Below are 27,067 nucleotides of genomic sequence, written 5' to 3'. Positions count from 1 at the left end.
TGATCGCTTTATCCAATTTATGAAGAAAATCAAAGTTCACACTGCATTTTCTTGCATTGGTGCCTACGAATTTGGTTGACTTAATTAATTTCTCTTTTAATTAGCAAGTGTTTTAGACACAAATGGTATTGCCTGCAGGTGAATGCATGGGCGGCCAAGGCCATCTTTCGCACCAAAACCACACAAGTGACTTCTAAAAATATACACCAAGCGTTGAATATTTTCATGTCTTCATTACAAATGGCTGATGGCTGATGTGTGTGTGTTTTTGTTTATGGATTAGCCTGTGCAGCATCTCTGTATGCGCTTAGTTGCAATTATTTTTAATTAAATTTTCAAATTCTCCATGCAATGGCATGCGTTCAACTTAAAGTGGAAGCAATGTTGGCAACAAACTTACTTCTCTTTAAGTTGCGGCAAATGCGCTCGGCAACATTTGTTCCTTGTGCGTGATCACAGTGCAACATTGACTGCTAACATGTTTTTTTCTTTTTGTTGTACAACAATTTTAAATATTTTTTTTTTTATTTTTTCCATTTTGCAATTTATGTGAACCTGTGCGCACTTCCATTGGCTTTGCATATATGGAGTGTGCTTACAGTGAGTTTAAGTTGTTGCTGCACTGCAAACAACAACAATACGATGGCATTAAGGAGTAAATATTTGTAGTTGTTTTTGTTGTTGTTGTGTTGGAAATAGTCATAGTGGCAGTTCAAAGTGGCGCAAAGTCTAGTTGAGAAGAGCATCTGGTTTGCACCGGTGCATGGGAGCTTCATACAAGTTGCACAGATGCATGCATCCCTGTATACTAATAGACACACATACATATATGACCGCACCGCTCATTTGTTTTCCAGTTGATCCTGTTTGTGCATTTACTAGTATTATTTTTATTGTTTTTGTTGCATTTGGTGTGCGCGCGCCATTGTGGCGTAGTCAGTGCACGCATACCGGTTGCGAATCAAGATCATGGCTGCCATGACTTCGACTCCAACAACAACAACACACATGCAACAGCAGCAGGCGCAGGCGCATGCGCTAACAGTTATTTTTACATTTACATATACATATATAGTTTTTTGACTCTAAAATATTGATTTTGTTTTTCGTGAAAAGCGCATTCAAGGTCTAGTTTGCATGTGTTCCTACGATTTTATTTTGTGGTCAGCCAACTAATCTTTTGCGCTAGTTTATTTTTGCAATATTTTTTTTAAATTTAATTTTGGAATTTCGTTCGTAGTGAAAATGTTGCGGTGAATATATATTTTTGTAGTTGTTTGTGAGTTGTTCGGTATGTGACATTCCTCTTAGCCATTGTAGGTCAAGTTGGTTTTTTATTGGAGGCTTTTTTTACTCATAGAGACTATGTAGGCATGAATTATGGGGAGTTGTTAATGCGAAATTTAATGGTTATATGTTGATCATAACTTTTCGTAACATATTTATGGTAGTGAGATAAAAAATATTCCAAATTAAGTAGAGAAAAAGAAAACTGCTGATTTAAGCACGAAAGCTTAGCTTGAACATTCTGTCGTTGTCTTAATAGAACATAATATAATATGCTTTCATAGTGTCTGATGAGAGACAAGAATTGGAGTTGACTCTGTTTAAATTTATAAGAATTTTCATTGCCGCTATTAAAACGTATTTGTTTTTTGGTTAATTGATCGCAAGCTTTAATTATTTCCAGCATTATTTGAGATATAGGACAGTATATGCTAGTCATTGAAAACTGAAAGCGTCAAAGATTCTCTTCATAAATGAAATAAAAAGTTAGAAGCTGTTTATTTGTAGAGTTCTGAGATTTTATTCCATATACATTGGTCATATGGTTATCATAATCTATGATCATTCTATAGTTTCTTGGTGTACATACATACTTAGTTTGCGCTTGTATGATCAAGGAGTAGCTTGTAAATGGTGGTTTACTTAAAGGGTTACGCCAACCTAAAATTTTCAAAAAAATTATTGATGAGATGTCTCCGAGCACAATGTCTCAATAATTACGAAAGTTATGATCATTAGAAGTCAGCGCGGAAGCGCGCCGATGGTATATTTTTTTCTTCTTTTGCGTTTTTCTCAAAATCACATTTTTCGAGACGGTGTACAAGATAACTCAAAAACTTTTCAACCGATTGACTTGAAAATTAAAATACATCTTCCTAAATAGATTTTCCATAGAGTGACGTGGGATTTTTTCGATTGAATATTTTCAAAATTTTGATCAAATTTTTTATACGGCCCAAAATATAAAATATATTTTTGAAGTACTTATCACTCTGCTCAAAATGTATCGCTGTTTAAGAAAAATATTATTTTACTTGTTTCAGACAAAAAATTGAAATACATGTACACCACCAAGGAGTGCTCCGGAAAAATTGATCCACTCCAATGCTTATATCTCTGCCATTTCTAACTTAACACATTTTTTTTTTTAATATTTATAAAATATTTATGCATTAAATTAGCAATAGATGTAAAGAAGACCTACCTCAAATAGTTTTGTCAAAAAAAATCCTAAAAAACCATCTGATTTTCATGCCTTCAAGGTGGCGTAACCCCTTAATGTAATTGTCCTCATTTCAGAATTGTAAAATGAGTATAATCATTAGAGTAGAAAATCTCGTGGTACGAATAGACTGACTAAACAAACTGCAAAGGTCTTAGAAGATTACAGGTTAGGTACTTTTACTCGTGACAGCAAAAATGCTGTATATAAACAGTGTATCTATAACTGAAATAAATTGTTCTTCTCCTGGGTCTTCTGTTGCTAATAAGTTTTAACCTTAATAAGTGTTCCAATGAATTCTAGATTTATTTAACTGAAAATTAAATAATTTGACATTTCCAAACTTTATAAGCAACATGTTGTATGTATATTATATTTTGGTAATGTTTCATACATATGTATATATACATACAACATATAATTCTGTGTCAAATGCAAAAATAATGGTTTAAACGAAGTGGATCAATATCTGATCTAATCTGTTCCATGTTTTCTTAAATCAATAAAATTTGGGGGTCTCTTCATTCCTTTAACATTTTTCTGAAACATCCTTCTAAGTTTTTTTAAGTTTCTCTATCTTCTTCTTCTCAGCAATACTATATATTTCCTTCAGTGCTGCGAAAAAACACAAATGATTCTTGAGTTGAATTGTTGTACCTATGCACATTTATTATTCCAGAATATAAATTTGACCAGCTCAAAAATATTTCAATACAAATTTAAACACAATTTTAATCAGTGCGATAACACGAGACAATTAATTTCCTCTCAACTCACAACTTCATTTGCATTGGCGAATGGAAACATCACAGATTTGTGTACGCTGAAACATATGAAAATACAAAATATTTACTGTAATCAGTAAAAGCAAATCTTATTAAAGTGTGAAAAGAAAGGAAATAAGAAAACATACCTGCATACATATCTGTGTATCTATAACTGAAATAAATTGTTCTTCTCCTGGGTCTTCTGTTGCTAATAAGTTTTAACCTTAATAAGTGTTCCAATGAATTCTAGATTTATTTAACTGAAAATTAAATAATTTGACATTTCCAAACTTTATAAGCAACATGTTGTATGTATATTATATTTTGGTAATGTTTCATACATATGTATATATACATACAACATATAATTCTGTGTCAAATGCAAAAATAATGGTTTAAACGAAGTGGATCAATATCTGATCTAATCTGTTCCATGTTTTCTTAAATCAATAAAATTTGGGGGTCTCTTCATTCCTTTAACATTTTTCTGAAACATCCTTCTAAGTTTTTTTAAGTTTCTCTATCTTCTTCTTCTCAGCAATACTATATATTTCCTTCAGTGCTGCGAAAAAACACAAATGATTCTTGAGTTGAATTGTTGTACCTATGCACATTTATTATTCCAGAATATAAATTTGACCAGCTCAAAAATATTTCAATACAAATTTAAACACAATTTTAATCAGTGCGATAACACGAGACAATTAATTTCCTCTCAACTCACAACTTCATTTGCATTGGCGAATGGAAACATCACAGATTTGTGTACGCTGAAACATATGAAAATACAAAATATTTACTGTAATCAGTAAAAGCAAATCTTATTAAAGTGTGAAAAGAAAGGAAATAAGAAAACATACCTGCATACATATCTGTATAAAATTTTTCTTACGGCGCATTAGCCACACTCTTAGTGACCTCTTTCGCTAGTTCGGGTAAAATGTAAAAAATAGCATACAAAATCATTATCTTCAATCAGGCGCATTAAAATCTTCAGCGAACGATGTAAACACTTTACCATACCATATACACACACACATACATATATAAGTGTAATATTTAACAAATATATCGGTATGTCTGTATGTGTGTAAACATTTAAATGCGCATTTGTTCGCAAGCTCTTAAGCGTAAATAGCAACACTTAACGGTTTAATACCTTCTCCAAAAGCCATAATCAAAAGCGAATGTGTGTAAATGAGGCAAAACAACAAAAACAAATAAGCAAAAGTTCTTAATGCGGAAGATTGAATGAAGTAGCATTTAAGTGCCAATGCTGCTGGTGAATGGCCATAAAATAATTATTGACTACGAAAGACAAGCTGCTTGCATGAGCAGAAGTAATAATTCCTTTGTTTTTACTGTTGTTGTGGTTAGTTTTCATTAGGAGGTTATGAAAATGAAAAGCTGTGGATGCACCGAGTCCAAAATTTGTGGGTATATGTAGTAAGGGTTCCTATTTCCAAGGAGCCCCAATATTGTGGAAGTTATTCGACGAAAACCCTCGACAATACCATTACTACTCGATTATGCGCGCCTGGTAGAAATCGGGGATTTGAGGCTGCGAATTGCAAAATTTCTCACATGGATCGGGTCTAAAATTTGTGGGTATATACAGAAAGCGTCAAAATAACCCGGATTTTTAACCGATTCTATAGGATTATATAGGGATAAACCACCTTCACAGTATGCAATAGCATTCATTGCATTAATTTTGCAATCCGCAGCCCCAAATCCCCGATCTAGTAGTAAGGGCATAGTCGACGGTTTTCGTCAAATATCTTCTAGAATTGTGGACCGATCGGGACATTTTGGGGGTCTATGGAAAGAGGGACGCTTTCTGCATATATCTACCAATTTTAGACCCGATCCATTCGATGCTTTCCGATAAATTCGAAAATCGAGGTTTTTTAACCGATTCTATAGGAATATATAGGAATAAACCACCTTCACAGTATGTAATAGCATTCATTGCATTCTTATCGGTGGGCATTTGTGACGCGCTGCAGTAATTTTACCATCCGCAGCCCCAAATCCCCGATCGAGTAGTAAGATTATAGCCGATGGTTTTCGTTGAATAACTTCCAGAATACTGGACCTATCGGGGCATTTTGGGGGTCTATGGAAAGAGGGACGCTTTCTGCATATACCTACCAATTTGGGACCCGATCCATTCGATGCTTTGCGATAAATTCGAAAATCCCGGATTTTTAATCGATTCTATGGGATTATATAGGAATAAACCACCTTCACAGTATGCTATAGCATTCATTGCATTCTTATCGGTGGGTATTTGTGACGCGCTGCAGTAATTTTGCAATCCGCAGCCCTAAATCCCCGATCTAGTAGTAAGGGTATAGTCGACGGTTTTCGTCGAATATCTTCCAGAATTGTGGACCGATCGGGACATTTTGGGGGTCTATGGAAAGAGGGACGATTTCTGCATATACCTACCAATTTTAGGCACGATCCATTCGATGCTTTGCGATAAATTCGAAAATCCCGGATTTTTAACCGATTCTATGGGATTATATAGGAATAAACCACCTTCACAGTATGCAATAGCATTCAATGCATTCTTATCGGTGGGTTTTTTTGACGCGCTGTAGTAATTTTACCATCCGCAGCCCCAAATCTCCAAATGAGTAGTAAGGGCATATAGTCGACGGTTTTCGTACCTACCAATTTGGGACCCGATCCATTCGATGCTTTCCGATAAATTCGAAATCCCGGAATTTTAACCGATTATATTGGACTATATAGGAATAAACCACCCTCACAGTGTAGGATATAGCATTCATTGCATTCTTATCGGTGAGTATTTGAGACGCGCTGTAGTAATTTTACCATCCGCAGCCCCAAATCCCCGATCGAGTAGTAAGATTATAGCCGATGGTTTTCGTCGAATAACTTCCAGAATACTGGACCTATCGGGACATTTTGGGGGTCTATGGAAATAGGGACGCTTTCTGCATATACCTACCGATTTGGGACCCGATCCATTCGATGCTTTCCGATAAATTCGAAATCCCGGAATTTTAACCGATTATATAGGATTATATAGAAATAAACCACCCTCACAGTGTAGGATATAGCATTCATTGCATTCTTATCGGTGGGTATTTGTGATGCGCTGCAGTAATTTTACCATCCGCAGGCCGAAATATCCAATTGAGTAGTAAGGGCATAGTCGACGGTTTTCGTCGAATATCTTCCAGAATTGTGGACCGATCGGGACATTTTGGGGGTATATGGAAAGAGGGACGCTTTCTGCATATATCTACCAATTTTAGACCCAATCCATTCGATGCTTTCCGATAAATTCGAAAATCGAGGTTTTTTAACCGATTCTATATGAATATATAGGAATAAACCACCTTCACAGTATGTAATAGCATTCATTGCATTATTATCGGTGGGTATTTGTGACGCGCTGCAGTAATTTTACCATCCGCAGCCCCAAATCCCCGATCGAGTAGTAAGATTATAGCCGATGGTTTTCGTCGAATAACTTCCAGAATACTGGACCTATCGGGACATTTTGGGGGTCTATGGAAAGAGGGACGCTTTCTGCATATACCTACCGATTTGGGACCCGATCCATTCTATGCTTTCCGATAAATTCGAAATCCCGGAATTTTAACCGATTATATAGGACTATATAGAAATAAACCACCCTCACAGTGTAGGATATAGCATTCATTGCATTCTTATCGGCGAGTATTTGAGACGCGCTGCAGAAATTTTGGATCGGGACCTAACTTGGTGGGTATATACAGAAAGGGTCCCTCTTTTCATAGACCCCCAAAATGTCCCGATCGGTCCACAATTCTGGAAGATATTCGACGAAAACCGTCGACTATGCCCTTACTACTCATTTGGAGATTTGGGGCTGCGAATGGTAAAATTACTGCAGTGCGTCACAAATACCCACCGATAAGAATGCAATGAATGCTATAGCATACTGTAAAGGTGGTTTATTCCTATATAATCCTATAGAATCGGTTAAAAATACGGGATTTTCGAATTTATCGGAAAGCATCGAATGGATCGGGTCCAAAATTGGTAGGTATATGCAGAAAGCGTCCCTCTTTCCATAGACCCCCAAAATGTCCCGATCGGTCCACAATTCTGGAAGATATTCGACGAAAACCGTCGACTATGCCCTTACTACTCAATTGGATATTTCGGCCTGCGGATGGTAAAATTACTGCAGCGCATCACAAATACCCACCGATAAGAATGCAATGAATGCTATATCCTACACTGTGAGGGTGGTTTATTTCTATATAATCCTATATAATCGGTTAAAATTCCGGGATTTCGAATTTATCGGAAAGCATCGAATGGATCGGGTCCCAAATCGGTAGGTATATGCAGAAAGCGTCCCTATTTCCATAGACCCCCAAAATGTCCCGATAGGTCCAGTATTCTGGAAGTTATTCGACGAAAACCATCGGCTATAATCTTACTACTCGATCGGGGATTTGGGGCTGCGGATGGTAAAATTACTACAGCGCGTCTCAAATACTCACCGATAAGAATGCAATGAATGCTATATCCTACACTGTGAGGGTGGTTTATTCCTATATAGTCCAATATAATCGGTTAAAATTCCGGGATTTCGAATTTATCGGAAAGCATCGAATGGATCGGGTCCCAAATTGGTAGGTACGAAAACCGTCGACTATATGCCCTTACTACTCATTTGGAGATTTGGGGCTGCGGATGGTAAAATTACTACAGCGCGTCAAAAAAACCCACCGATAAGAATGCATTGAATGCTATTGCATACTGTGAAGGTGGTTTATTCCTATATAATCCCATAGAATCGGTTAAAAATCCGGGATTTTCGAATTTATCGCAAAGCATCGAATGGATCGTGCCTAAAATTGGTAGGTATATGCAGAAATCGTCCCTCTTTCCATAGACCCCCAAAATGTCCCGATCGGTCCACAATTCTGGAAGATATTCGACGAAAACCGTCGACTATACCCTTACTACTAGATCGGGGATTTAGGGCTGCGGATTGCAAAATTACTGCAGCGCGTCACAAATACCCACCGATAAGAATGCAATGAATGCTATAGCATACTGTGAAGGTGGTTTATTCCTATATAATCCCATAGAATCGATTAAAAATCCGGGATTTTCGAATTTATCGCAAAGCATCGAATGGATCGGGTCCCAAATTGGTAGGTATATGCAGAAAGCGTCCCTCTTTCCATAGACCCCCAAAATGTCACGATCGGTCCACAATTCTGGAAGATATTCGACGAAAACCGTCGACTATGCCCTTACTACTAGATCGGGGATTTGGGGCTGCGGATTGCAAAATTACTGCAGCGCGTCACAAATACCCACCGATAAGAATGCAATGAATGCTATAGCATACTGTAAAGGTGGTTTATTCCTATATAATCCTATAGAATCGGTTAAAAATACGGGATTTTCGAATTTATCGGAAAGCATCGAATGGATCGGGTCCAAAATTGGTAGGTATATGCAGAAAGCGTCCCTCTTTCCATAGACCCCCAAAATGTCCCGATCGGTCCACAATTCTGGAAGATATTCGACGAAAACCGTCGACTATACCCTTACTACTAGATCGGGGATTTAGGGCTGCGGATTGCAAAATTACTGCAGCGCGTCACAAATACCCACCGATAAGAATGCAATGAATGCTATAGCATACTGTGAAGGTGGTTTATTCCTATATAATCCCATAGAATCGATTAAAAATCCGGGATTTTCGAATTTATCGCAAAGCATCGAATGGATCGGGTCCCAAATTGGTAGGTATATGCAGAAAGCGTCCCTCTTTCCATAGACCCCCAAAATGTCACGATCGGTCCACAATTCTGGAAGATATTCGACGAAAACCGTCGACTATACCCTTACTACTAGATCGGGGATTTAGGGCTGCGGATTGCAAAATTACTGCAGCGCGTCACAAATACCCACCGATAAGAATGCAATGAATGCTATAGCATACTGTAAAGGTGGTTTATTCCTATATAATCCTATAGAATCGGTTAAAAATACGGGATTTTCGAATTTATCGGAAAGCATCGAATGGATCGGGTCCAAAATTGGTAGGTATATGCAGAAAGCGTCCCTCTTTCCATAGACCCCCAAAATGTCCCGATCGGTCCACAATTCTGGAAGATATTCGACGAAAACCGTCGACTATGCCCTTACTACTAGATCGGGGATTTGGGGCTGCGGATTGCAAAATTACTGCAGCGCGTCACAAATACCCACCGATAAGAATGCAATGAATGCTATAGCATACTGTATAGGTGGTTTATTCCTATATAATCCTATAGAATCGGTTAAAAATCCGGGATTTTCGAATTTATCGGAAAGCATCGAATGGATCGGGTCCAAAATTGGTAGGTATATGCAGAAAGCGTCCCTCTTTCCATAGACCCCCAAAATGTCACGATCGGTCCACAATTCTGGAAGATATTCGACGAAAACCGTCGACTATGCCCTTACTACTAGATCGGGGATTTGGGGCTGCGGATTGCAAAATTACTGCAGCGCGTCACAAATACCCACCGATAAGAATGCAATGAATGCTATAGCATACTGTGAGGGTGGTTTATTCCTATATAATCCTATAGAATCGGTTAAAAATCCGGGATTTTCGAATTTATCGCAAAGCATCGAATGGATCGTGCCTAAAATTGGTAGGTATATGCAGAAAGCGTCCCTCTTTTCATAGACCCCCAAAATGTCCCGATCGGTCCACAAGTCTGGAAGATATTCGACGAAAACCGTCGACTATGCCCTTACTACTCATTTGGAGATTTGGGGCTGCGAATGGTAAAATTACTGCAGCGCGTCAAAAAAACCCACCGATAAGAAGGCAATGAATGCTCTTGCATACTGTGAAGGTGGTTTATTCCTATATAATCCTATAGAATCGGTTAAAAATCCGGGATTTTCGAATATATCGGAAAGCATCGAATGGATCGGGTCCCAAATTGGTAGGTACATATATGCAGAAAGCGTCCCTTTTTCCATAGACCCCCAAAATGTTCCGATCGGTCCACAAGTCTGGAAGATATTCGACGAAAACCGTCGACTATGCCCTTACTACTCAAGTGGAGATTTGGGGCTGCGGATGATAAAATTACTGCAGCGCGTCACAAATACCCACCGATAAGAATGCAATGAATGCTATAGCATGCTGTGAGGGTGGTTTATTCCTATATAATTTTATATAATCGGTTAAAAATCCGGGATTTTTGAATTTATTGCAAAGCATCGAATGGATCGTGCCTAAAATTGGTAGGTATATGCAGAAAGCGTCCCTCTTTCCATAGACCCCCAAAATGTCCCGATCGGTCCACAATTCTGGAAGATATTCGACGAAAACCGTCGACTATGCCCTTACTACTAATTTGGAGATTTGGGGCTGCGAATGGTAAAATTACTGCAGCGCGTCACAAATACCCACCGTTAAGAATCCAATGAATGCTATAGCATACTGTGAGGGTGGTTTATTCCTATATAATCCTATAGAATCGGTTAAAAATCCGGGATTTTCGAATTTATCGGAAAGCACCGAATGGATCGGATCCCAAATTGGTAGTTATATGCAGAAAGCGTCCCTTTTTCCATAGACCCCCAAAATGTAACGATCGGTCCACAAGTCTGGAAGATATTCGACGAAAACCGTCGACTATGCCCTTACTACTCGATTATGCGCGCCTGGTAGAAATCGGGAATTTGGGGCTGCGGATTGCAAAATTACTGCAATGTTTTACATATTTAGATTTGTATGTAAGTATATAACGTCGTTCAGAAGTAACACAATGCTTATTTATTTATACATAAATATAAATGGTAAACACTCACACTGATCCACAACTACAAGCTGCCTTTCGCGATCATCTAAACGCGTACTCATTCACTGTCTGTCCGTCTGTTTGTCTCTATCGCCACTTAAATCGCTGTTTGCCAATGTTCTTTCCATATTGATGACAATAGAAAAGTGGGTTAACATGGAACATGTTGACCTTATTAGAGCAGCAGCCGAGTGTGGACTTCTTGCTTTGTAGGTGCTTTGGTGTGTATGTCAGTGTGATTGTTTGTGGGCTAAGCGCTTAAAATGTACTCAAAATTATAACGGCACATCGCAATAATGCTGCGTAATTATTGTGACAAGTAGGTAATGATGGTGATAAATTGATGATATTACTCTTGATTATTAACTCCGTAAATAATGCTAGATCATTATTTGCTTTGGCGAACAAGTAAGTAATTACGCGTAGAATGTGAAGTGTGCCGCTGAAGCAAGTTCGCAGAATGCCGACAGTAGAATCACATTAGTAGTTGAAGCTCAAGAATATTTGATTTTGTTTTTTCATAATCATTGAAGTAACAGATTACGCACTTTAAATGAGGTTTCCGATTTCTTCATATTAATGAGTATTGTGTAATCGCTTTATGATTTAAGTAATATATTTAGTTATTTATTCAAGAATTCCTGAGATACACATTTCTAATTTTCTATTAGGTCTACAACTTTACTTCCGCCGTTTTTTTGTAAATTTAAGACTTTATTTGTATAAAAACAAAATTTCCCGCAAATGTCGAGAATTCCGCTCAAAAAGTGACATTTTCAGTTGAGAATAAGTTTGGGATGCAAACAGATTTCTACAAATATTTTGGTGGGTTAATGTTGACACAAATGTCCAAGATCGATATAAAAAAATCGATTTAATCGACCAGTGCTTGACCCTAGAGACATCTATTGGAAAACGGCGGAAGCAAAGTTGTAGACCTAAATTATGAAGAATTAATCATGGTTTAAATCTCAACTGAAAATAAATTCCGATTTAGGTCATCTTCTTTTTGAATAATTAATTAAGTGTTTCTTAATTAAGTCAATTAACTATATTAATCGATTAATCAATTGACTACAAACTGTAGTAATCACAATCTTTATTTGAAGGAAACTCTCGAAGGCTTCAACTTTAAACACTTTTAATTCCGATTAATAGATTCTAATAGAAACTAATTACGAAATTGACTAATTTAATGGAATGAGTATACACTCAATCAGAGTTAATCAATTGACTTTGTCTCATTATATTTCACTCTCATTTTTGATTACACGAATATTGATTAGAGAAATTGACATTTAAATACCTAAAATACAAATTACACGGCCTTGAGAATTACTAAGATAAAAACTCAATAATCTACATGATGCCTTTTTAAACATACTGTAACAATTTGTGTATCTAACAATTGCAAAAAGATATACTTAATCATACAAATACATTTCCACTTCCATCTCAAAACCAAAATGGTAAACAATAATTTTCAGTGATTTATGATTTCTTGGCGCAGTAATAGCCAAATCGGCGCTAAAAAGCGATGACTTTTTTATGACTTCTGTTTTAGCACAGCTTCGCGCGCATACTCCGTCAGCTTAACCTTATTTTCACAAAGTGGTACCTCTTTAACGTCACATAGCCAATTCGAGAAGCAGTGACTATGTGTATTCTTTGCAATATATATAGTAGGTATATGTGGCGACTGAGCTAGTCGATCTATTTGTGGCGCAAACGAGTTTGTTAACAGCACGTGCCAATGGTTTTTTATACTGTAGCACATAACAGCAATTAGTGGAAATATGTGGCAATCAAGGTTAAATGAAGTGAGACCTTTCAAAGCGATTAAGTGCCAGAAGAAAGCAATTAATCTGGTTTATGAAAATTAAAAATTTTTTTTGGAAAAACGCTAGATATGACATGGTTTCGGACCAAATTTTTCTTGAAGTTTCTTAACATTTTATTAAATAAATTAATATTATGTAATATGTATAATAATAAAGAAAGAATGTTAATATTAATTTGTTTCCTACTTTACACTTTCAGGAATGAATTTACCATAATATCAGATGAAAATATATCTACGGTGAGCATAAATCGAATATTGATGAATATTTTACGGAACGGAAGGACTTAAGGACTGTCATCTGAGATGTAGGAGTTCCCTTAACCAGTTGGGGGAGATGTTTAGCGCTGCTATAAAAGTAACTACAATACTAATATGGATGCTACTTTCGAACTTAGAATAGTAATTTAAAAAATATATCAGAAGTCTTAAAATGAAAGGTTTTAAAAATGTTTTATTTAACTTTCCTATAAAACAAAAGTACTCATGGAAATCAACCTCAATCAAGAAATTGTACCGTAAAACCGATTTTTTCATGGTATTGGACCGAATGAGTTTATTAATTGATTTTTCCATTTTTCGAATGTAGCCTTAAATTTCGAAATATAGGTCTTTAAAGTTCGAATTTGTCATTGCTCATTGTCAAAATTATTGCTAATTATTGTAAATAGATTACTAGAATAGTAAAAACATAGGCAGAGGTTGTTTTGAACAAACTTGACATTTGCTAAGAGATAATGGATTTTCGAAATAAATAAAAGTTCTCAAATTATCTCCAACATATTTTTTAAATAGATATTACCCAAAAGATATTTCAACTTGATTTGTGGCTGAATAAAAGGCGATTTTCAAAAAAACATTTTCAAAGTTCCGCCATTTTGTTAATTTGTGTGCGAAATTAATAATCCTAGTTCATACCAGAGCCAAACATGTACTCTTTCTAATCCCGTTGGAATTTTTGGTTTCAGATGTTCCAGTGAGCGGAAATTACATGCGCCACCGAAAAGAAGGGCTTTTGTTTGACAAAAAACTACAACACCAAAAAAATTATGTAAAATTTTTTCTTTCAATTTTTAAATCAATGTATGCAAAGTTACAACCCTAAAAAATAATTTATGTTAATTTACCAGCCCATTGAAAATCGTCAAAATTTGAAATCGAGAGGGGTGGGGAGTCCCCTAAAAGAAATTTGGCTCAATGATTGATTTCGATGGAAACTCCGGGTCAAATAGCTACATTTTGATGATACAGTGCGCTTTCATGGAACTCAAATTATTTTTCTGTTCTCTCAATTACCATAATTTTGGTTACTTAAGGAGTGAGGTGAGTTTTAAAATTTGAAAATTTGTATATTTTGTCTTATTAAATAGTACAATATGTTTAAAATATTATCCAAAAATAGCAAATCGTTCTGAGTAATATTTTAAGAGACAGACCCTTTAGAATTTCCGCCCATCAGGCCACGTCAGTTTCAATGCAAAACTTTATCCCAAAACTTAATTACACCCTGAACAGGGTATATTAAGTTTGTCACGAAGTTTGTAACACCCAGAAAGAATCGTCGGAGGCCCTATAAAGTATATATATAAATGATCAGTATGTTGAACTGAGTCGATTTAGCCATGTCCGTCTGTCTGTATATATACGAACTGGTCCTTCAGTTTTTAAGATATAGTTTTGAAATTTTGCAGATGTTATTTTCTCTTCAAGAAGCTGCTCATTTATCGGAATTGCCGATATCGGACCACTATAGCATATAGCTGCCATACAAACTGAACGATCGGAATCAATGGCTTGTATGGAAAACTACCGCATTTTACTACATATCTTCACGAAATTTGGTGTGAATTATTGTTCATAGAAATAATTTAATCTCCGAAAAAATTGTTCAGATCGGTTCAATATATCATAGCTGCCATACAAACTGAACGATCGGAATCAAGGGCTTGTATGGAAAACTTCCGCATTTTACTACATATCTTCACGAAATTTGCCATGGATTACTGCTTAAGGTAATAATATAATCTCCGAAGAAATTGTTCAGATCGGTTAACTATATAACCTTAATGTTTCTAGCAAACAACCCGGCTAAAAATAATTAGTAAAATGTTTTCTTTTTTTTACTCACTTTTTCTTACGTCTTTAGATTTGCTTAAACACATAGTTACTAAAAGAAATGCACCTGTGAAGGGTATATTAGCTTCGGTAGAGCCGAAGTTAACGTTTTTTCTTGTTTTTTATTACGGTGGACACGATTTCTTGAAAAGTTAAATAAAATCACGTCGTTAAAATTTTATCTAGTTAATTAGATGAACCAATCACGAGTTATGGTCCACGGCAAAAACTCTTTTTTTTTGGACACGTAATGGAAGATGAGGTGCCAGTGACTGAAATTTCTCAAAATACTGTTTAAACATATATCTTTGATATGCTTAATGGTTTAAATGAAATATATGATCGTATATTAAAAAAAAATGTAAAATACCCTTGTTTTTAACCACTGAAACCCACCTAACCCCTTAAGGTATCCGACCTCGTAGCTCTTAACAACATAAAAGTTGTAACACCCTGTATTTGCTTTCATTTTTTATTATATTTGCGAAAAAAACAATATTGCATTACACGAAAGATATAAATGCAAAGCAATTATTTACATTATTTGCCAATGAATAAATACGTTTTTATTGCGTTAATAAATTGCCATTCAATAAAAATAAATAAATAAAAAAGTGGTAAAAGAAAAAGTATATAAAGTAAATATGTACACAGTGAAATATGCGCAAAGAAATGTATTCATCAAAGAAATTGCTTTGACTTGTGCTGACCACTTGCGGCATGCGGTTATTTTGCATGCAATTAATGCTTCCGTTATTTGACCAACTTGCAACGTGTTGCCGAGAGCTGCTTCGAATGCTGTCAGCCAGCAGCTAGCAGCTGATGGTGACAGTGACAAGCCGGCTTATTGCCCATTTAAGTTGCTCGTTGATCGAACGAGTGAGTGTAGAATAAGCTCAGAGCTCCACTCAAACGGCGCTCCACTGAGGCAATTTGTAAAGAAGGTTCCAGGCATCTTCTTGCCTTTCTTTCACTTAAGCAGTCACATCGCCTGCGCAGTTACCGCTAATTGCATGAGGCGCGACGAAAATCTTTGCCGGCACATCAGGAAAACAAAAAATATAAATTATCGCAGTGTTGCATGCAACGGCCATTTGGCGTGGTGTGGCGTGCCGAAACAATAGGCGTGTGATATTTATTTATCTGCATTGCTTTTAATGACTTCGTTTATTGCGCTTACATGCAGCGTACGAATGACAAATTCCGATTAAACCGTGAAAGCGAAGTTGGTTGAAAGCAGAAATGCATAAAATAAAGAAATGTAAATGACCAAAGAAGTGCTCGCCAAGTGATACTGTTAAAGTTTTGAAAAATGAGGAAAACATTTAATGCAATTGATTTCATTAATTACTCAAAAGTCGTTACGGTATGTTTTGCCATTTCCGCCATTATTTTGCATTTAACCGTTATAAGTAGGTGGTGAGGTAGTATGACGTTGGCTCCATCACAATTTTCAGAATACTAAAACTTCGGAACAAAATTTCTTGATGTGGTCGATTTTGTAGTATTATGTTTGAATTCAAATATGGGCTTTAAGTCGAAAAAAAGGTGAATCAGTAGACCTAATGACCTTATGAGTGAACTTGAAGAGCTTTCAGTAGTTAGTAAAAGGTTGCTAACTTTGATCTTTACAGACTAAAGATGTAGTTTTCATCATGAAAACTGGAAGGACCTTGATATTTTATGTTCCAATTTCCAGGGAATGGGCAATAAATAGATAATTATAATTAAAAATATAGGCCTCGTCTAGCTATAGCTGGAAGTCATACTTTATGTACTCTAAAGCGAAAGTCCGAATTTCATGATATGATGGTTTAATAAGGCATCTTCATTATTTTTCTTGAGACTAAAACAACGGAGGCAATAGGTCTGGAGGTGAATGAGGATAAGACGAAATATCTCCTGTCATCAAACAAACAGTCAGCGGACTCTCGTCTTGGCTCCCACGTCACTGTTGACAGTCATAACTTTGAAGTCGTAGATAGTTTCGTCTTGGCACCAGTATCAACAACACCAACAATATCAGCCTCGAAATCCAACGAAAAACCATTTTTTCGAACAGGTGCTTCTATGGACTGAGTAGGCAATTGAAAACCAAATTCCTCTCTCGACGAACCAAAATCAAACTCTACAATTCGCTCATTATTCCCGTCCTGATGTATGTCGCTCAAGCGTGGACGATGACAACATCCGATGAGACGACTCTTAGGGTTTTCGAGAGAAAGGTTTGCGCAAGATCTATGGTCCTCTAAACATTGGCAACGGTGAATACCGCAGACGATGGAACGATGAGCTGTACGATTATACGACGACATTGACATAGTCCAGCGAATAAAAAGACAGCGGCTACGCTGGCTAGGTCATGTTGTCGGAATGGACGAAATCATTACAGCTTTGAAAGTGTCTGATGCAGTACTCGCGGGTGGAAGCAGAGAAATAGGAAGGCCTCCACTCCGTTGGAAAGACCAGGTGGAAAAAGACCTGGCAGCACTAGAGATTTCCAACTGACCCCAAGGAGTAGCGAATGGCGCGCTGTTGTAATAACGACTATAACCGAGTAAACGGTTCCTACGGCTATTAAGAAGAAGAAGAAGAAAATAACGGTTTGCGTGGTCTATAATGACAAATGTTGAATGTAGTTGGCAAATTTATTATAGAAAATAGTGAAATATCGCTTCTTTAAGCACTAAAATATGATTTTATTCCATGAAATACATAACACATTTATTATGCGAAATAAAAAGTCGATGCACAAGAGAGTGCCAACTCCAATACATATATGTACATATAAACAAAATACTTTCTAACAATTTGTCGCAAATTTGTTGCAATTATTTCTTGGCAAACACTTCTGGATTTTTTCATAACAAATTGTTGCATTAAATTCAGCTGTCCAGCAGACAAAGACAAGTGTAGCAAACTAAACTCATTGCACTTTTACAGACATTCGCCGCGACTTTTTTATTGCCAATAAAAATGCACGTTATCTCTAGCGACAAGATAAAGCTTAATTAATATTAAAAGTGCAATTAATCAATGAGTGCGCTTTGAGCGACAAAATAGCGGCCAAGACTTGCCAAGTGTCATTTTAGGTTTTAGAAAATATCTTTCAAATGAAAATATCAGTTAATTAAGTCCATTTATTTTCAAACGTGACTCTACGTGCCGAAAATATCTACCTGACTCATTATATTGACGCAAAATAACTGTGCATTCACACTTGTTTGGCAAACATTGCACTTCTAATTAGCGGTAATGTGCGTGCGCATGCGTGTTTTACCAAAATCGAATGCAAATTGCATATAGTATGAGATACCCATACATTGTATATACATATATGTACTTGTAAGCAAAGTTGCAACTAAAAGAAGAAAAAGGAAATTATTAAACAAGTAACGGTAGTTGAGGTGCATGTTGAATGTTGGCGGCATGCAAAGCTTAACTTAAGCTGCATTATTGCATTTATGTATATACTTGCATATGTTCGTGTGAATGGGTATATATGTATGTACATCTTTTGTACAAATGCGATTTATAAATACTTAAACGTATATGTATGTATATATTCATTAGTCACTGTAAAGTTCAAAGCCACGGATGCAGAAAAGCAATCGAAGTTGGCAAAAGACTGAAGTCAATGGTTGCTACCTGCAGGGTTGCCATTTTGATTGAAAATGAAATTTGTTTAATTTAAGAAATAAAAATTATCCAGTTTCACATATGAGATCTTCCATCTCTAGTATTTTTATGTAATTAAAACAATAACAAATTCTTACTTTCATCAAGTTTCACCCTTAAAGGAACACTATTATTAGTTATAGGGTTAATTTTTCTAAATTAATGAAGTGGTCCACAAGTAATTCGAACATAAGCTTTGCTTTATCTGAGAATTCTGGAAGATTATTCGATGATCCATTGAGTCTTATTTCTTGAGTACATGAAACCCCTCATTGCATGAGTGTCCAATTAAATGGTTCCCCAAACATCGAAAGTTATACCTTCGATAGTTTCCGAATTATGGAATTTACTTCCCAACTCGATTAGATAGACATCTAAAACCTACACATATTTCTATTAAACTAAAGCTTATGAAAGTGTTTCGACACCTAGCCCAGAGCAAAATAGAAATAGTTAAAGGAACTCTCTGCTTGAGAAGATCGTTCCAAGCGTATCACTTCTAGTCAACCGATCTTCGCTGTGATCTAGACATACTCTTCTTCTTCTTGACTAGCGTAGACACCGCTTACGCGGTTATAGCCGAGTCCACAACAGCGCGCCACGTATCCCTCCTTCTGGCAGTTTGGCGCCAATTTATAATACCAAGTGAAGACAGGTCCTTCTCCACCTGGTCCTTCCATCGGAGTGGAGGTCTCCCTCTTCCTCTGCTTCAACCAGCGGGTACTGCATCGAAAACTTTCAGAGCTGGAGCACTTTCGTCCATTCGAAAAACATAACCCAGCCAGCGTAGCCGCTGTCTTTTGATTCGCTGGACTATGTCTATGTCGTCGAACAACGCATACAGCTCATCATTCCATCTTCTGCGGTATTCGCCGTTGCCAATGTTTAAGGGACCATAAATCTTCCGCAAACTCCTAGTGCCGTCTCATCGGATGTTGACACCGTCCACGCTTCTGCACCATAAAGTAGGACGGGAATGATGAGGGACTTGTAGAGTTAAGTTTTTGTTCGTCGAGAGAGGACTTTACTTTTCAATTGCCTACTTAGTCTATAGTAGCACCTGTTGGCAAGAGTGATTCTGCGTTGGATTTCAAGGCTGACATTATTATCGGTGTTGATGCTGGTGCCAGGGTATACGAAATTATCTATAACTTCAAAGTTATGACTGCCAACAGTGACGTGGGAGCCAAGACGCGAATGCGCTGACTGTTTGTTTGATGACAGGAGATATTTCGTCTTGTCCTCGTTCACCACCAGCCCTATTCTAGACATACAATCACTTTTAATCGGGAAAGAACGTTTTCCTAATCAACTTCTATACTAAACATAGATGGTAATGATTTCATTGTCGCTATTTAACAATAATTATTAATATTCACAATTTTGACAGAATGGCATAATCTGCGAGTTTCGCTTCTCAAGGTCCACTGTTTCGGCTTCCTCTAGTCTAAATATTGCATAAGCAACATATTTAAGTTCTTTATTTACAATTTTTCCTCTTATTATTAAAATTATTATTATTTTTCTAACTGTGGCAACACCGTTTGTAGCCATGCTAAAAGATCAGTACCCTCAACTTGCCAACGTACAGATTCGCAGAAGTATGGCTTTTAATTGGCAAAATGTTTTGCAACAACACTAACAACAGAAATCACCAACAACCGCACGGCATCAGCAACCATAACAAATTGTCTGACCACTTTGCTGACAATGATCATCCGCCAACATCTTGTCCGACTGCAACAACAAAAAACCGTTAAAAACAAATCTGGTGGCCTGTATTGCCGGTGACTTACAAGCGCGCCTCAAGTGTGGCTTACGGGTGAGTTGGCAAGCTGCTGTGGCAGTGTTTGTGTGTGTGTGTGAGTGTGTGTGTACACACAACTGCGGCCAAGAAATTTATAAGTGTTATTAAAATCCATAGGAATAAATAAGCAAATAAATAAAATGCGAAATTAAATAAATCAACAAGTGAGCGGTTAAGAAATACTTTAAGGCGACAAGCGAGCAAGATATACACACATATGTACATACAAACAGATGTGCGAGAATGTCTGCAGACACTTTGCACTTGGCAAGTTCACAAGCGCAGAAAAATTGGTAATGGACCGCCTGTCGAGGCAGACGGTCAAAGCCAATGACACTGCCGGCTGGTTAACTAGACAACCACATTGATATACATACATGAATACATACAAAAATATACATAGTTGCTTACTCCTAATGGTGGTCACTTGTCTTTTGGCGATAAATTCAACAATTTCTAAAAACTGTCTATTAACTTCATGTCAGTTTAAACGAAATTTTTGCTATTTTTTGTGGAAAGTATTTTTTTTTTGGTGTTGGTGGCAGTTGACTGACATTGTTGTCGATTGGAATGTCTGGTATGCCTGTGTTTTTGGCACCTTTTTCACATTTCTTTTATTTTAGCACTTCAATGTTGCTTGATGTAGCAATTAGTAAGTCTCGGATTTGCCAGAAAAATTTGACTGTTTTAAACAGTTAAGCCCTTTATGCGTTCCATACTTAAATATTCTTGAAAAATTTAAATATTTTATATAAATATTTATCTTTTGGTTTCAGAACCATAAAATCATTTTCTTTAACCTATTGAATGTATTAAAGCAAACAAATTTTGTTATTCGTATTTTGTAAAAAATAACAAAATACAGTTGACGCTTAACTAATTCAATTATGAGTGAGTAATGCAAGACGACATGCGCAGTGATTTTACAGCAGTAATGCCTCGTTTGCATTAGATCATACATTGTATGTCAAAATAATGACAAGCAATGTCAAAATGTCAAAGTTTTCATTTTTGGTTTAATTTAATTTAAATGACAACCATTTTTAATTAATGCTTCTTGCAATTAGTCCTTAAAATGACACAGTGAAAACAAGGCTTAAAAGAAATCTCTTATATTTTTGTTTTTTTTTTTTACAATTCAAATACGTTTTTAACTAATCCGGTGTGGGTTTAGGCTTAGAGGAGAGAGAGAGAGAAATAAATGTAAAAAGGGTAAAGTGTTGTCATGGGAATCTCTTTGATGCTTTGAACACAAAGACGACGGCACGATGTAGCGACGGCTGGCTACAAATGTCGCCTTGAAGCCAGCGCCTTGAACATTTTGAAGGCGGCAGCGACATATCAAACAACAATTTCATTGTTGCCGTACTGAAACCATTCACTTCAATAAAATTTATATATTTTGTTCAAAGTGAAATTTTTTGTGGAAAACATATGTATATAAAAGCCGATTGATTGGTTTTAAATAATCGATTGTTATTACAAATGATATATATATAAGATATTTTACGCTTCTGCTGACAAAATAACGTCATATTTGTTAGAACTTTGAATAATTTGCATTTCATTTCACATATTAGTGGCAGCTCTACAGTGGTCAGTGACAAAATTGAACACATTTGTAATTTGGCGACAGCGACAACTTCAAGCCTGCTGTCGCGAAGTCGTGTTGTCTAAAAAGCAGTGCCCATAAGAACGTGAGTATTTTTATATTTGGCAGATGTCTCTCGTCGCCTATGTGTTCAGGGCATGATTCGTAAAAAAACTGTCAAAATGGGTAGGCGAAAGATAACTTTTTTAAGTTTTTGTACAATTTGTTGACCATTTTCTGTTAGTGAGGCGAATACAATAAAAGGTATTTACTTTTACTATGATTATTAATAGTGATTTTAATGGTTCTTGTTATAATCTTATTGTTTAAAATGAATTATGCTAATGACTATCGTGAACCTAAATTGTTTTCCCATAAAGACAGACTGGTAGTCCCATCACCTCAGTTTTCACAAGTTAACAGTTTAGAGGATAGAGAAATCACAGAATTGCCATTGTTGCCAACCCGAAACTCAAGATCAGGGGAAGTATTTTATGGAACAACTAGCGGACCTGACAGACGTCGGCTATTATTAGGATATTAAACAAAGTGAAACACTACTATAATAATTAGAATTAATATATAATTAAAATGAAGATTTGGTACACCGACCGTAGCGGCATTCAATTATAGATCATTTCTCAAACAAATTTTTCCAAAACAATTTTCTATACTTTTAGGCGGTTTCTATATAGTAATGAAGGCATCATCAATTTTATAAATTTAAAATTAAAAAAAAAAATAAGACACAAAGAAGTTTATTCAAATCAATCCAGCCGTTTAGGAGGAGTTCAGTGGCATAAACACTAGAAGAATTTTATATATAAAGCATAAACAGTTTTGACAGCATAATCTTCGGTAGAGTCAGGTCAGAAGGAACTAAAATTTTGTCGAATTAGCATTTTGGAGTATTGAGAAAGAAAATAGTATATTGCTGATAAATCTGCCTGCCACAGAATGTCTCTGATTATTCTTGATCAAACCATGGTTAGATGTTAATACACTTATGAACAGTAAATTTTAATGAGATGTTGAAAAAACTAGTGTAATTAATTTAATTCTCTGTTTTTGTAACTCTAACTACCATCCATTGAGGGGCAATATTATTATTAATCTCTATCTCTTGTTTCTCTATCTTTCTTCCTTCATCTACTCCACTACGGTTAACATTCTCTGGTGAATATAGAAATAACATTTCAAATAGTCTGGAAACTTCTAACACAAATATCGAATATTCGTTTTAAAAAGATTTCACTGTATTGCAAGTGAATTTAGAGTTCAATAACACTACAAGTTATTTACTTTCACCTCAACTCACAGTTAGTCTAACCAATATACGAATTTATTGTAATTTTGTGTATAAAAAATATGTAAATATATATGCAACAAGTTATTAACCTTAAAAATTGTATGTCATCAATGGTCGTAAGGCTTAAAGTTTGTGTAAACAACTTGTGCAAGTTTGTCTTTTCATCAAAATGCAAATGCGGAAAATGCTGGAGAAAAAAAGATGTAAATAGTCAATGAATTAATTAAAAGCAACTTTAACTGTCTTCAGTGTTGTTGTAATGCTGATGTGTGAAGATTATGTGACTGCAGATCATTTGTTTTCGTATGCATAGATTAGATACACACACACACACACTCGGTTCATGTATGACAATGTCTGAAATTATGCGTGCACAACAACATTACGGTACTCGCACGCAGCGAAAATTACCTCCGTGGATAAAAAAAACGTTGCAAGCAACACTTTAACTACAATACATAGATATGTAAGTTGGCTGTTAGTATTGTTGCTGTTTTTTTTTAATTTTTTCTTGATTTTTGGTCTTAAGGCCAGTGAAGACAATTGACTATTTAACTGAAGTCTCTTGACAAGTTCCGCTTTGTCTATCTATCTATGTACAGTAATGAATACGTACATATTTTCCGGTTTTTAAATGTTTACCAACAAACAAATTAATTATTATTATACAAAAAATGTCCAAAAAGTAAAAGCATTTAACCTACTAAAAATGTATTATTTAATAACTTGCTTCAACTAATTAGACACTTACATCATTATAAAGTAAATGCGACTCGCTGTGGATTAACGCGTATACGAAAGCTGTGTTCCAATTATTATTACATAATAATTTAAAAAAAATTAATTCGAAAACAGATACTTGTAAAGAAATCATATCATTGCGTTGTGATTTATCATTTTAATATAACGATTTCTTAGATACCTGTAGATAGGCTTTTGAAATTTCAAACCGAACGGTTTCTTCATTTGACGAAAATCCCACAATTCAAAGATGAAAATAATATATATAATCCCCCTATAACTTCAATAGCATTATACTACTTCTTAATGTTCTACTCAGAGCTGAGAGAATACTCAAAAAGACAGAAGCCAATAAGCAATAAAAGACCTTACACGATGTGCAACATGTGTAATATATCTCAAGGTGCATATCTATAATTCTTTCCCGAGACTTCCCTCTCTTCCTCTATTCTAAACACTAAATAACACTAACAGTTATTTGTTGTACCATATGTAGTATTGACAGAGGCATTGGTAGAATATTTGACAACGGCAAATCGAAAATTCTTTATAAAAAATCATCATCTACAGATCGTTACCCACCAATATAATTAATATTATAGCAAATATACCACGGCCTTTTGTATATACAGTGTAACTTCTCTAACTCGAATCACCATAATCCACAAAAAAACTTCGAGTAAGAGAGACTTTGAGTTATAGAAATTTTCTTTAAAACATAAATAAAAAAAAAGGTGCAAAATATAGATTTAGTCAGTTTTAGTTATTTTCTTCGCAAGAAGTCTTGCATATATTCTGTAATTTTGTTCGTTGCAGTTTGCTATTGTTTGGCTCTCGACGTCTGTATCTCATGCCTTTGTTACACGATTTATGAAATCTATAAGTATAAAATCATATTTTTTGTTCGCCTCCATACGATGTAAAAAGACTCTTTTAAAATTGTTCCTTGATAGTAGAATTTTAAATTTTGTATTATGCCCTGGTCGAAAAGTTCGATTTATGGAAGGCAATTTGTATGAAATTTGACTTCTATTGCCAATTCAAGAGTTCGAGTTATGGAAAACTTCGAGTTAAGGAAGTTTGAGTTATGGAAGGAAATTTGTATGAAATTTTATTTATAAACGCTATTGCCAATTCAAATGTTGGAGTTATAGAGATCTTCGACTTATAGAAGTTCGAGTTATGGAAGTTCCACTGTAGTATCCTTATACTTCAATTGTTTCCATACACAAATATATTTTTTTCTATTTCAATCAACTAATTGCGATAAATTCGTTCCTTTTTTAGGTTTGAAAGAAGGAAGAAGTGTCATAAGTCGAGTTACGGAGTCACTAAATACTTCTGGCTAGTCACTTTAGTGTTTTCAAGGACGTCAAAGGCAAATTACCGCGATTGCAGTTACACAATAACATCTGGAAGCGATCTAATATTGCACAATTTAAGTATACTTTAAGATCGAGAGCAATTGTTCGTATATGAAGATGAAAAAATAGCGAGAGGATAGAATAATAAGAACATCGTCGAAGTCGAAATTGTGTGGCAGGATACACGATATAGGCTGGTATGAAGCTTATCATAAAAATTTACGTGTTTTTATTTAATTGCTAAATTTTTTGTTTCAGCGTTGTCCCGTTTTGGACTGTCATTGTAGCTGATTTAGATACCAATGAACACTATTATATAGAAGAAATCAAGTTCAAGGCGTTTCGATGATGAATTTCCGAGTTTGAAATGTTACTTTCATAACTTTAAAATATTGAAAAATGCTTTACTTAACAGATATCTAACAGAGTCAAAAGAACACTAAAACTCGCTAAATTTGCATATAATTCAAGCAAAAATAGAAAATAAGTTTTTCTGCTGAATATTGAATTCTTTAAGTACCGTGAGTCCGCAATCTCTATAGAAAATTTTATTGAAATTTTTTTAATTGAATTAACAAGAATCCATGGAAAACCCGATCTGATAATTTTGCGACTGATCTTTGGCAAACAATTTGGGGAGCAGTAGGTTAATGTAGCTCCACTTGAAGCTTGTTCAAATAATATATCTGATTTTCTTCAGCATTATCATACAGCAATTTAAGCATTTAACAATTATCAACGCATAAAGGAAGTGAGTAGAGATTGTTGAAAGAAATGCGCCAGCCAAACGCCAAATAAGGAAGAGACCAGCTGCCATAAAAGTAGCACAATGCGCGCAAAAATCATTGTGCGCTGATGAAGAGATTGTATACAGGTGTAAAACAAAGCCTGACAGATAATTGTTTTCAAATAATGTTAATGGCAAAGAAGCAGACGAAATGGGAAATTTAAAGAAAAAACTGATTTTTTTACATTGATTCAACTTTTTTTAATTTTTCCTCGTCAATAAACGTATTTATGTCGACCCACATGAATGGTGTTGATTTTACTATTAAAGCGAGCGAGCATATATTTTTCTATGTACACTTTTATTTTAAAATAAATGCAACAACAATAATAAAAAGGAATTGCCTTCCTGACTGCTTTCCACACTGACATATTTTGAACGCTAATAATAATGTAGCTCGAAGCAATATTTTTCTTTGATTACACACAGCCATATCTACGTATATGTATGCAAAATTATTTACATACACATACATATGAATACTTAAGCATTGTAACTCCATTAAATGACTCGCCAATGCGCCTGCGCGCCGCGTTCATTCACTAAAAAAGCGTGTTTGGTGGGCAGTTTGTGGTGCAGTGGAGCAGGCGCTTGGTTATGATTGAGTTGAGTGAGTGGGCGAATGCATGACTGTTTTATAGGTGCATACAGTTGGTGAATAGCTGTTTCTTTTGTAATTTTACAATTGCATACAAAGCGA

At 35.7% G+C, this 27,067-nt stretch overlaps 1 protein-coding gene and 1 long non-coding RNA gene across 3 annotated transcripts in view; one reads left to right on the top strand and one right to left on the bottom strand.

Annotated features, from left to right (window-relative positions):
* Positions 1 to 27,067, bottom strand: part of LOC105216205 (hybrid signal transduction histidine kinase A) — a 79,032-nt gene that overhangs the window by 14,505 nt on the left and 37,460 nt on the right. The window contains exon 2 of one of the 2 annotated variants that reach the window (XM_054232543.1): positions 3,650 to 4,046. The exons of the other annotated variant lie outside the window; for it this stretch is intronic. Within the exon in view, the coding sequence (XP_054088518.1) occupies positions 4,005 to 4,046 (42 nt within the window). The 3' untranslated portion in view covers positions 3,650 to 4,004. Of the gene's footprint in view, positions 1 to 3,649; positions 4,047 to 27,067 lie in introns of those variants that run through there. 2 annotated transcript variants of the gene reach the window in all.
* LOC105216204 (uncharacterized) lies at positions 14,091 to 25,992 on the top strand. The gene is made up of 3 exons (XR_008471596.1): positions 14,091 to 14,298; positions 25,504 to 25,777; positions 25,839 to 25,992. It is a non-coding gene; the product is annotated as an uncharacterized LOC105216204 (long non-coding RNA).

Source organism: Zeugodacus cucurbitae, chromosome 5, assembly GCF_028554725.1.
Source record: "Zeugodacus cucurbitae isolate PBARC_wt_2022May chromosome 5, idZeuCucr1.2, whole genome shotgun sequence".
Taxonomy (NCBI): Eukaryota; Metazoa; Arthropoda; class Insecta; order Diptera; family Tephritidae; genus Zeugodacus; species Zeugodacus cucurbitae.
The sequence above is the reverse complement of the archived record's forward strand: the minus strand, read 5'-3'. Positions and strand labels throughout refer to the sequence as shown.